At 50.0% G+C, this 12,462-nt stretch overlaps 1 protein-coding gene across 2 annotated transcripts in view; it reads left to right on the forward strand.

The window, feature by feature from the left end:
• Positions 1–12,462, forward strand: part of Abcc6 (ATP binding cassette subfamily C member 6) — a 55,698-nt gene that overhangs the window by 10,255 nt on the left and 32,981 nt on the right. For both annotated transcript variants that reach the window (XM_029479113.2, XM_021169207.3), the window contains exons 5-10: positions 2,471–2,596; positions 3,666–3,727; positions 4,690–4,821; positions 5,692–5,871; positions 7,680–7,857; positions 9,504–9,665. In XM_029479113.2, coding sequence (XP_029334973.1) covers positions 2,471–2,596; positions 3,666–3,727; positions 4,690–4,821; positions 5,692–5,871; positions 7,680–7,857; positions 9,504–9,665 — 840 coding nt within the window. The remainder of the gene's footprint in view (positions 1–2,470; positions 2,597–3,665; positions 3,728–4,689; positions 4,822–5,691; positions 5,872–7,679; positions 7,858–9,503; positions 9,666–12,462) is intronic.

Below are 12,462 nucleotides of genomic sequence, written 5' to 3' on the forward strand. Positions count from 1 at the left end.
TAAACTTGCAGGCTCATGCTTTTTTGGCAAGCACGGCTGAGACATCTCCCAGCCCCTGCAGTGTGATATTTTCATGCATGGGTAAACTAAATAATAATCAAATAAGGGCAGTTAGCCACCCGGGCAGCTCTGATTTCTTTGTGATTAGAACATTCAGAATCAGGCTGGAGAGATGGCTCAGAGGTTAAGAGCACTGGTTGCTCTCCCAGAGGTCCTGAGTTCAATTCCCAGCTACCACATTGTGGCTCATAACCACCTATAATGAGATCTGGTGCCCTCTCATACAGACATACACACATGCAGAACACTGTATACATAATAAATAAATACAGCTTAAAAAACATTCAAAATCCTTTCTCCCAGCTCTTTTGAAATAGTTCAATGTTGTAATTTTTTCAGGACAGTGTCTCATATAGCCCATGCTAGCCTCAAATTCACTCTGTAGAGGAGGGCGATATTGAACTTCTGATCTTCCCTGCCTCAGCCTCCTGCTTGTGAGATTACAGGTACCCCTATGCCTGGCATTGTAGTATTGTTAATGACAGCTGCCCTCCTGGATGACGGGACTCCAGTGTTCTTTTTACACAGGAGGTTGACAGGTCCTTGCCCTTCCTGCCTGCATCCCTCATTTTCCAGTAAGACCCCTTCCACTTTCTGCTTCTAGAAGGCAGTTTCCCTAGAGTCCCCCTGCGAGTGAGGTCATGCCATGGCTATCTTTCTGGGCCTGCCTTATTCCACACTATGTAACGACCAGCATCCACATTGTCAAAAGGACATAGTTTAGCAACACAGATTTCCAGGATCTTACATCCCCACGTGGACACACTCCTCTCACACCCTGGACACATCAGAGTGTTTCTCCCCCTGCTCCCCTGCTCACTCCGGCCCAAAGATTTTTATTTATTTATTAAATGTAAGTACACTGTAGCTATCTACAGTGAGACACACCAGAAGAGGGCATCAGATTTCATTATGGATGGTTATGAGCCACCATGTGGTTGCTGGGAATTGAACTCAGGACCTTAGGAAGAGCAGTCAGTGATCTTAACCACTGAGCCATCTCTCCATCTCTCCAGCTCCCAGAGTATTTCATTCATGTATCGTGGGACACAGAAGAACAGACACTTGCACATGTCCACACATGCATCCATATACACCACACACATGCATCCTATACACACACACACCCCATACATATACATCCTACACACAGGCATGGGTATCCACAGACATTGACACATTGCACGCTTGCACAGGCCACTCCACAGGTGTGTGAACACACACCTAACACACTTACACATGGTATATTGCTCTCTTCTTCACACTGTCGCCCTCCCTCATGTTCCCATGCCTCTGTATTTATTTCAAACATCTGTAATAATGTCTGATGACTAGAAAGCCTTCCTCACTACTTCCTTCTTCCGTTCCTCCCTCCCTTTCTGTGCTTTACCCATTCCTTCCTTCATTTCCAATAGAGACAGTGGTAAAATGGCAGTGTGGGGAGGGAGGGCCTTGGAGAGTTCGGATCCAGCTGAGTACCATCTGAAAAACAAAGACAACACACCCAGAACACAGGCTAGAGGAGGTGGTTCTCACCTGACCGACCTTCCTGCATGCAGGAAGAGCATCGGGAGTCCAGGCTAGCCCAGACTACAGTGTGAGACCAATCTCTAAGACAAAAACCCAGTGGGGATCCGGGCACGCTGGACCTTGTGAGGTTGCGGAGAACCCTGTGCAGAGTTGACATTAACAAAATCAGCTAACGGGGAAGAGAATAGGAGGTCGGGGCTAGCCTTAGCCACTGTCCTGTTGCTGTGAAGAGACCAAGACGACTCTTATTTAAAAAGAAAACATTGCACTGTAGGCTGCCTTACAGTTTCAGAGGTTTGGTCCATTATCATCATGGTAGGGAGCTTGGTGACAGGCAGGCAGATGTGTTGCTGAAAAAGGAGCTGAGAGTTCATCCTGACCCATGGGCAGAGACACAGAGAGACCCTGAGTTTGGCATGGGCTTTTGAACCCTCAGCCCACCCCCAGTGACAAACTTCCTCCAATAAGATCACGCTTTTTAATCCTTCGAATCCTTTTAAATAATCCCATTCCCTGATGACTAAGCATTCACATATGTGAGTCCATGGGGTGGGGGTGGGGGGGTGGGGGGCCATTCTTGTTCAAACCACCACAGGGCTGGAAAGGAGAACGGAAGAAAACCCAGCGCTGCTTTGTGGTATTGTCCTGGGGACTGTCACTCATGCAGAAAGTCTGGAAAGTCTGATATATGGCAGTAACATGTCATGAGCCAGGATGACCAGGAATGCTAGGACCAGGCTTTCGTGCACCAGGGCTTGGTTCCCATCTAGAAATTGTTCCAAGCCTCAGGAACTATGTCCAGCCTCAACGCAGATCCCTGGGGCCCCTTCACTTTCTCACCACCACTCTTGGGCTCAGTGGGGCTTCTCTGTCCCCACAGAACTTCCGTCAGGAGCCCCTCCACCACCTGGCCACCTACCTGTGCTTGTCCCTGGTGGTGGCTGAGCTGGTGCTGTCCTGTCTGGTGGACCAGCCACCCTTCTTCTCGGAAGACTCCCAGCAATTGGTAAGCCAATCCTGGCGTCCTCTAACCCCAGACCCTTCCAATGCCAGCAACAGCACGTGACCAAAGTGTGTTGGCCTAGAACACAAGTGTTTTCCTGTTGTTATTCATTCAGCCCTTTAGCAAAATCTGAACCACACAGCCCAGCATGGGAGCATCTTTGATGCCAGCTCTAGGAAGGTAGGAGGACTGCAGACTCACATCATTCTTATGACTGGTGGATTGGTTACTGTCTCATCATTGTGACAAAGTATCTGTCAACTGAAGGTGGTGCTTATCTTGACTCACACTTGCAGAGATTGTCAGTCCCTCGTGATATGGGGGAAGCTCAGTTTGGGGGGGCATGGATTCGTGTGGAGGGAATTCCTCACACTAAAGGGGGCCAAACAGGAAGCTCTAGCCCCCAACACTCCCTCCCTCTAAAACTCACACACACACACACCACACACACACATATACACACACATACACACACATATACACACACACAAACACACACACATACACACACATACACACACACACACACACATTCACACACACATACACACACACACATACACACACACATACACACACACACATACACACACACATACACACACACAAACACACACACATACACACACACATACACACACACATTCACACACACATACACACACACACATACACACACACACATACACACACTCCATCACTGAGCCCCGTTAGCTCATCTTCATAACATGGTCCTTGCTTTGAGTTGTTGTTGTTGTTGTTTTGTGTTGTTTTTGAGGTACGCTCTCATATTGAAGCCCAGAGTGGCCTGGTATTCACTAGTTAAGCCCAGGCTAGCCTTGAACCCACAGCAATCTTCCTACCTCCAGAGAGCTGGGATTATAGGCATGAGCTACTGCCACATCCGGCTGTTTGAGAACTTCTTGGTCTCAGTCAAGTCTTCTTCTGAGCAACTCTTGCCCTGAGTTATCAACTCCATTAGCCCATAGCCCTTTTTGTCACATCTGGTTCCCCCTGGACGACAGGTAGACACTGTCACATCTGCTTCCCCCTGGCCTTTTGTCTTTTCCAGAATCCGTGCCCAGAGGCCGAGGCCTCCTTTCCCTCCAAGGCCATGTTCTGGTGGGCCTCTGGGTGAGTGAGGTGTAGGGCTGAGGTGGGGTCCCCTGACTGGCGTTATGCTCTCTCTTGGCTTGTCAGCCCTACCCATCCCCACAGCATTCCCTCCTGGCCTTACCCACGCCTCCTTTGCCCAGCTAGGAGCTGCTTTCCAGAGTATTCCTCTCAATCTGTCCCAGTTCACTCCTCAGAGAAAGATGTGACCTTGAACTCTGGCTCTTCCTCTTAGTGGACTTGTTAGGCACTGGAGCCTCAGTCTTGCCCTCTGTAAAATGGGGGCAATTCTACCTCTATCAAATAGAATATACTCAGCGTGTTCATAGCAGGTACGGAATAAAATCACACCTATTACGCAGCCTCTGTTACTTAATGTGTTAAATAAGCACCTACTGCACGCTAAGCCCCAGGAGTGAGATTGAAAAGGCCAAGTCTGTCTCCTAGGGGATCCCAGGCTGGAGGAGAGAGTGAGTGCCTCAACCCTGCTCCCAACCACAGTCACCCATCAGCTGTGCTGTTTTGTGTCCTACTGGAATGTCACCCAGACTCTGTCCCGTTGCTCACCAGTACCCCCAGGCAATTAACCATTTACAGAGTGGTCTATTGCTTGCTTGCCCTCATTTGCTGCCTCACGAGGACACTTGGCAGGACCTAGAGAGACAACCAGCACCCAACAAGAGCTTCCCCTTCGAGTTGTTGGAAAGATCAAAGATCTGAAACAACTTTTGGACCCTGAACTTCTGACTCCACAGAGGGTCTGTTCCCCTCTTATGCCAGTTGTCCTTTAAGTATTCAGTCATTTTTATGTCCCAGGTCTTTAAAAGGGGTCTTTTAAAAGTAGCTGGGTTCCCCCAGGGGTGGCTACTGCCTTCAGGACCCAGCAGAGGTGGCTTCCCAGGGGTCACGCAGCTACCTGCAGGGAGCAAGATGGGGTGTGGAGACAGCGGGAGGAGCTTGCTCTGGTGATCCCTCTTCCACAGACTGCTATGGAGGGGCTACAAAAAGCTGCTGGGGCCGAAAGACCTCTGGTCACTTGGGAGAGAAAACTCTTCAGAAGAACTCGTTTCCCAGCTGGAAAGAGAATGGAGGAGAAGCTGCAATGGGCTGCCAGGGTGAGTGGGGGGTGGGCTGGAGCTCAAGAGGGATCCTGGCAAAGGACACTCAGCAGCAGCTGGCTTCTAGAGCACTCATCAGCTGGCCTCTAGAGCACCCAGCAGCTGGCCTCTAGAACATTCATCAGCTGGCCTCTAGAACATTCATCAGCTGGCCTCTAGAACATTCATCAGCTGGCCTCTAGAACGTTCATCAGCTGGCTTCTAGAGCACCCAGCAGCTGGCCTCTAGAGCATTTATCAGCTGGCCTCTAGAGCATTCAGCAGCAAATGGCCTCTAGAACACTCATCTGCTAGCCTTTAGAGCATTCATCATTAGCTGGCCTCTGGGGCATTCAGCAGCAGCTGGCCTCTAGAACACTCAGCAGCTGGCCTCTAGAGCATTCTGCAGCAGCTGGCCTCTAGAGCACTCATCATCAGCTGGCCTCTAGAGCATTCAGCAGCAGCTAGCCTCTAGAACACTCGTCAGCTGGCCTTTAGAGCATTTACCATTAGCTGGCCTCTGGGGCATTCAGCAGCAGTAGCTGGCCTCTAGAGCACCCAGCAGCTGGCCTCTAGAGCACTTATCATCAGCTGGCCTCTAGAGCACTTATCATCAGCTGGCCTCTAGAGCACTTATCATCAGCTGGCCTCTAGAGCACCCAGCAGCTGGCCTCTAGAGCACTTATCATCAGCTGGCCTCTAGAGCACTTATCATCAGCTGGCCTCTAGAGCATTCAGCAACTGGCCTCTAGGGCACTCGTCAGCTGGTCAACCAGGGCAACAGAGTAACCTTGTCTCAAAACAACAATAATAAATGACCAGAATTTGTTGGTCTGCTACAGCCATTGAATATAACTTGGGCCCCGTGCCCATGTTTCCTCTCTTCCAGGCACAAAGGGCACAGTAGTGTGGGGGTCCCCGAGGCAGAGGCCTTCCTGCAGCCAGAGAGGAGCCAGCGGGGCCCACTGCTCAGGGCTATCTGGCGTGTGTTCCGGTCCACCTTCCTGCTGGGGACCCTCAGCCTGGTCATTAGTGATGCCTTCAGGTTTGCTGTTCCCAAGCTCCTCAGGTAGGCCCTGGCTCTGGCTGAGGTATCTCAGTGGCATCCTGGGAGGAAAAATTCTACCTCTGTGTTTACATCAGGGACTTGGGACCACAGCACATGTACAATAAGTCTGCGGAGGTGGGGGACATGTGGCAGAAGAAAGTGACTGATCCCAGGAGGGCAGAGGGCTGTATCAGTTAAGGTTTGCTGCTAAACTATCGTCCCCAAGGTTAGAGCTTAAAGTCACAGGCATTCACTCACTCAGCTGGTCAGGATGTATGGATGGGCAGTTTGGGCTGGATCCCACTGGATGGGCCCACTCAAGTGTTTGTGGCTGGTGGCTGAGTAGGCCAGAGATGTATGAAATGGTCTCACCGAGGCTTTGCTCCATGCAATTTCCATCTCTAAGAGACTAGGGCAGGACTGTTCAAGTACTACTGGACATGGCCGGGGAGACAGGACAAAATCACACATACACAGACACACAGACACACAGAGACATACACACACACACACACACACACACACAGATACACAGACGCAGATACACAGACACACACAGACATATACACACAGACACACAGGCACAGACACAGACACACAGACACACACAGACATACACACACACACAGAGACATATACACAGATACACAGACGCAGATACACAGACACACAGGCACAGGCACAGGCACAGACACAGAGACACACACAGACATACACACACAGACAAACATACATAGACACAGACATACACACAGACACACAGACATACACACAGACAAACATACATAGACACAGACACAGACATACACACAGACACACAGACAGACACACACACACACATACACACACACACAGAGACATATACACAGATACACAGACGCAGATACACAGACACACAGGCACAGGCACAGACACAGAGACACACACAGACATACACACACAGACAAACATACATAGACACAGACATACACACAGACACACAGACATACACACAGACAAACATACATAGACACAGACACAGACATACACACAGACACACAGACAGACACACACACACACATACACACACACACAGAGACATATACACAGATACACAGACGCAGATACACAGACACACAGGCACAGGCACAGACACAGAGACACACACAGACATACACACACAGACAAACATACATAGACACAGACATACACACAGACACACAGACATACACACAGACAAACATACATAGACACAGACATACACACACAGACACACAGACACACACACACACACACACACACACACACACACATACAGCAAAGCCTGGCAGTGAGGAGCTGTCATCCTTACTCAAGAGGTTAAAGGAGGAAGATTGCAAGTTCCAGGTCAGCCTGGGCTACATCATGGGCTCTAGGCCTGCCTACATCACTTACTAAATGGAAAGTAAAGCCAGGCCTGGCGTTGGGATTTGTGATGACAGCACCCAAGAGCCTGGAGTAGCAGGGTCACAGCTTGAGACATGAAGCACAGAATGAGTCCTAGCCCCAATTAGAGCCAAACCAGGGCTTCAGCTTGTGTCGGTTCAGTGGGCAAGTGTTTGTCAACCAAGCTCTGGGTTGGATCCCTAGCACCTAACGTGCCCGTATCCTATCAGAAACTCAAGCTCATGGTATGCATAGTGAGTCTGAAGCCAACCTGAGCTACACGACCTCCATCCCCTCCATCCTGTTTCAAAAAGAAAAAAAAAGTCACATGGAAAAGAAACATGGACAGAGTAGAGGTCATCACCCCGATGGCCCTGCACCCAGATGGCTTAGGCCTCACTACTGTCCCTCTTCCTGCATCCTAGTCTGTTTCTGGAGTTCATGGGTGACCGCAACTCCTCGGCGTGGACAGGCTGGCTCCTAGCTGTGCTGATGTTCTCCGCAGCCTGCCTACAGACGTTGTTTGAACAGCAGCACATGTACAGAGCCAAGGTCCTGCAGATGAGGCTGCGAACAGCAATCACTGGCCTGGTGTACAGAAAGGTGAGCGCCAGGGGTGGGAGTGTGAGCATCCATACAGTCCAGTCTCCTGTCCTCCTACCTCCTCGGTTAACGCTCTGTGATCTGGCCCTGAGACTTCTCCAACCATATCTCTTCCATCTGTCATCCCTTCGCTGGCTCTTGTCCCATAGTGAGAACTCTGAGTGATGTCTGTTCACTGCTGCAAAGACAGTGGCTCCTGGGGCTCAAGGAGAACAAATTGTTACTACAATGATCAGGGTCAGAGCCTGGCCCTGGGCCCTAAAAAAGCTGGGCTGGGTACCTTCTCCAATCAGTTCATTAAACAATTAAGGGACAGTGACTTCCCCCTAAGTCTTTCTCTAGAATCTTGACTGAGAATAAGAGATATGTGTAGCTATGCAGTTCTGGCTGGGGGTGACCCCAACCATCTGTCTCTGGCAAGTTGTTAAGACACTATGAGATCTCTCCCAAGACAAGTTCCTCTCTGGCACCCGGCTTCAGTCTTTTCCTTCTCCCAGCGTGGGGCTCCTGGGGAAATGGCAGTTTCCAGGTATCCATTGTTTCTCTAGCCTGTCTGGGCAGAGGAGGGACACAGGATAATCTGCAGTCCCGCCAGGATGCTTACATCCCTTGTGAGTCTCCAAGGCTTTGAGCTCAAGAGGAAACACAGCCTGCCCTGCAAGGCAGCCTTTGATCCTCAGAAGAGGGCTGACGTAACCTGACCCCCAGGGAGACGCCTTCTTGGCTCTTAGCATGGCTGCCGTTGAAATGAACTATAAACATCTTTGAGCTCTGCTTCTGTCACTCAAACTCCAGCTGTGCCAACAAGCCTGGCTGCAGTGAAGTTCTCAGGAGGCAGCAGGGGTGGGAAGTCCCCGTGGGTGGGGCTGCAGCTGGCCCTCTGTGAAGACTTGCAGAGTGGCGAGTTCTACACCTTGGATCACACTAACTCTCACACAGCACAGAGCAGGCAGGAAGAGCCAGTGTTCCTCACGCTGTGGGTCCTGAGACCTCAGTAGCTGGCAGATCAGAAGCCACTGGAGAAAGGCACTGGAGGCAGCAATGGTCAGGAAGGTCAGGCTGGGAGAATCTAACAACCTGTCCTGTCTGTGCCGAGCCTTAGGGGTCCTGAATTCCTGGCCTATGGGTCTCTGGCTCTGACTCTGACTCAGGGCAAGTTGCTTTGCTTCTCCATGCCTCAGTTTCCTTAGCTGTAAAATAGGGTCCACATTGATCCTGGAATCACTTTTCACTTCTTAACAGCTGATCCATGCAATGTACCCACAGGCCTAGTTGCACTCCCCAGAGTGGCCCCAGCATCTGGGTGAGAGAGCTCAGTACAGTGTAGCCTGCATCTGCCCCTGACATCTGAGGAGAGGAGGCTGCTCTCAGCACAGACATGGGTATCCCTAGCACAGGGGGCAAATGAGCCCAGATCACCCGGGTCTAGCTTTCTTTAATTTTTACTTACAGTGTCCCCCCAGATCCTTACAGTGTCCCCCCAGATCCTTACTGTGTCCCCCCAGATCCCTATGCCCAACCCTGGGAGTTAGCTTGGGAAAGTTTACAGGTTCACTGCATAGGTGGTAAACTGAGGCTGGGCCTGCACTCAGTGCCCACTCCCATTCCTCCCTCCTCACATGTCCCTCCTCCTCACACCGGCCCAGGTCCTGGTCCTCTCCAGTGGTTCCAGAAAGTCCAGCGCAGCAGGGGACGTGGTCAACCTGGTGTCGGTGGACATCCAGCGGCTGGCCGAGAGCATCATCTACCTCAACGGGCTGTGGCTGCTCTTCCTGTGGATCTTTGTGTGCTTTGTCTACCTGTGGCAGGTGTGGATCTGGGCCTCTGTATCCTCCTATTCCTCCTCCTCTCCCTCCTCCTCCTATTCCTCCTCCTCTCCTTCCTCTTCCTCTCCCTCCTCCCCTTGCTCCTCCTCCTCTTCCTTCTCTTCCTCCCCTCCCTCCTCCTCCTCCCTAAACCCAGTCTCCATCTGCAAGTTGATACAAAGTGAAGAGTCTTAGAGTGACCTCGGCTCAGGTTCAAGCCCAGGCTAGCCCCCTCCAGCCCTGAGTTCTTTCTCTTTCTCGAAATGCTGATGATAATGTGGATGAGTTCACTTTGGGGTTTCAGTTTGGTTCAGGTTGGGGTTTGGGTTTTTTGAGGCAAGACCTTGTGTAACCCTGGCTAGCCTCAAACTCATGATGTAGCTGAGGCTAGCCTTGAGCTTCTATCCTCCTGCCTCCACCTTTGTAAGTGCCCGATTACAGGCGTGTGCCCACCCAGATAGGATTCTTACTATTAGCAATTTTCAGTGGGTTCTCGGGGAACTCAGTAGGCGAATCCGTTATGTTTTGGAGTGACTGGTGCCGCTGAACCATGCTCACCAACACAAGGTGAAACATAGTGCCAGGGAAGAATTGCTGCCACGTGCAGAAAGCACAGTGCCATGGCATCAGCTGGGAAACCTTTTCTTCCTTTTGCTTCATGATACAAAAGCATCTGCTATTATTACTATTATTGTTATTATTATTATTATTGGCTCTGGCTGTGCATGGACTGCTGCCTGGGTTTAAATCTTGCTCTTACCATTTACTTGCTGTTAAATGTCACACTACTAACTCACCCTCCCTGTGCTACAATTCCTTAGTTCTAAGAACAGAGGATAATTAAAAGCAGGCTCCTGGTTCTACATGGGTGAGACCCAGAGAAGCTGACAGAGTTTATGCAGCCTCTGTCTGATAGGCTGCTATCATAGGAGAGAGGCAGCCTCTGTCTGATGGGCAGCCTCTGCCTGATGGGCAGCCTCTGTCTGATGGGCAGCCTCTGCCTGATGGGCAGCCTCTGTCTGATGGGCAGCCTCTGTCTGATGGGCAGCCTCTGCCTGATGGGCAGCCTCTGTCTGATGGGCAGCCTCTGTCTGAGGGCCAGCCTCTGCCTGAGGGGCAGCCTCTGTCTGATGGGCAGCCTCTGTCTGAGGGGCAGCCTCTGTCTGATGGGCAGCCTCTGTCTGAGGGGCAGCCTCTGTCTGATGGGCAGCCTCTGTCTGAGGGGCAGCCTCTGCCTGAGGGGCAGTCTCTGTCTGATGGGCAGCCTCTGTCTGAGGGGCAGCCTCTGTCTGATGGGCAGCCTCTGTCTGATGGGCAGCCTCTGTCTGATGGGCAGCCTCTGTCTGATGCAATCACTTGGGTCCAGCGGGGCTCTGGGTTTGGATTCAGGAATGGTAGACATGCATTTGAGAGCATGAGAATATAAGCTGAGTTTAACAAGAAAGTCTATGTGGTTTGTGGTGCCTTATTGGCATAGCCCAAAGGCTATGATTTTGATCAATGCCTTTAACAGCCCTGCATCTTGCCTGTGACCCAGGGTGAGATGAGGCATGAATTCCCTGCTGTGGCATCGTGCTGGTGCTCTCAGAATCTGGGGAATTTAGTTTCCAACTTTTGGATTAGGTATTCTCAGGCTGTGTATCTAAGGTGCTTTGCACAGTACCTAGTGCTCACTTGCATAGTGTTGTTAGCTGCCGTCTGATACGTGAGGGGAGCCATCACCACCATTGAAAGTTTCCTTATCTATCTCTGTGGTGCCTCGTGTATGCCACGCGAGCAGTTTTCCACTGAGCTACATCTTTGGTCCTTAAAATACATATTTTCATATTCATATAAAAATTATATAATATATAAATGCTATATATTTATATATTATATTAGATATAATATGTTATATATAATGTTATAATTTATATTATTACATATAGTATCATATATGATATATTTATATAGTATATAATATATTATATAATATAGATATATTTATATACAATGTTTGTTTATTTATTTTATTTTTTATTATTTTTTGTTTTTTTCGAGACAGGTTTCTCTGTGTAGTCCTGGCTGTTCTGGAACTCACTCTGTAGACCAGGCTGGCCTCGAACTCAGAAATCTGCCTGACTGTGCCTCCCAAGTGCTGGGATTAAAGGCATGTGCCACTATGCCCGGCTATATACAATGTTTATATATAAATATTTATATATATTTTTTTTAAATTTCAAGGCAAAGTCTCACTAAAAAGCTGGCCTTGACCTTGGTGTAAACACAGGCTGCTGTTTGTGCTTCTCCTGCCTCAGCCTCAGGAGTCACTGCGATTACTGATGTGAGCTGTCATGCTCAGCTAGAAGTCTATTTGTGAACAGACATTTGAATATTCTAAGGCTTACACACAGTAGGTGGTCAGCAAGCACACACAGGCATTCAAGCAGCACCTATGTGCAGTGTTGAAAAGCTGGCTGCTATCATAGGAGAGAGACAGGGAAGGAGGGAGAATGTGGTAAACAATTGGGAGCACTGAGCAGGCCAAGGCTGGTAATGATCAGAGACCACAGCAGCCACAGGTAATGCCCTGCACCCTGCCTCTGCCCTGGCACCAGAGGACCACCACGCTGCCCCAGGCTTACTAAGATGGTGGGTTGTGGGTGCTACGGCTAAATGAAAATATCCCGGAGGGTGACCTTACTACTTCAGGCTGCCAGTGGCTTTCAGGACAGTTCTCCACTGAGCCACTAGGTGGTGGAATAGTCGCATGAATGAACCAAACTGGCCCACTATAGTCCAGAGATTAGAGATGGGAGAA

The sequence above is a fragment of the Mus caroli genome, unplaced genomic scaffold, assembly GCF_978045245.1.
Source record: "Mus caroli unplaced genomic scaffold, Mus_caroli_1 scaffold_8, whole genome shotgun sequence".
In the NCBI taxonomy this organism is placed as follows: Eukaryota; Metazoa; Chordata; class Mammalia; order Rodentia; family Muridae; genus Mus; species Mus caroli.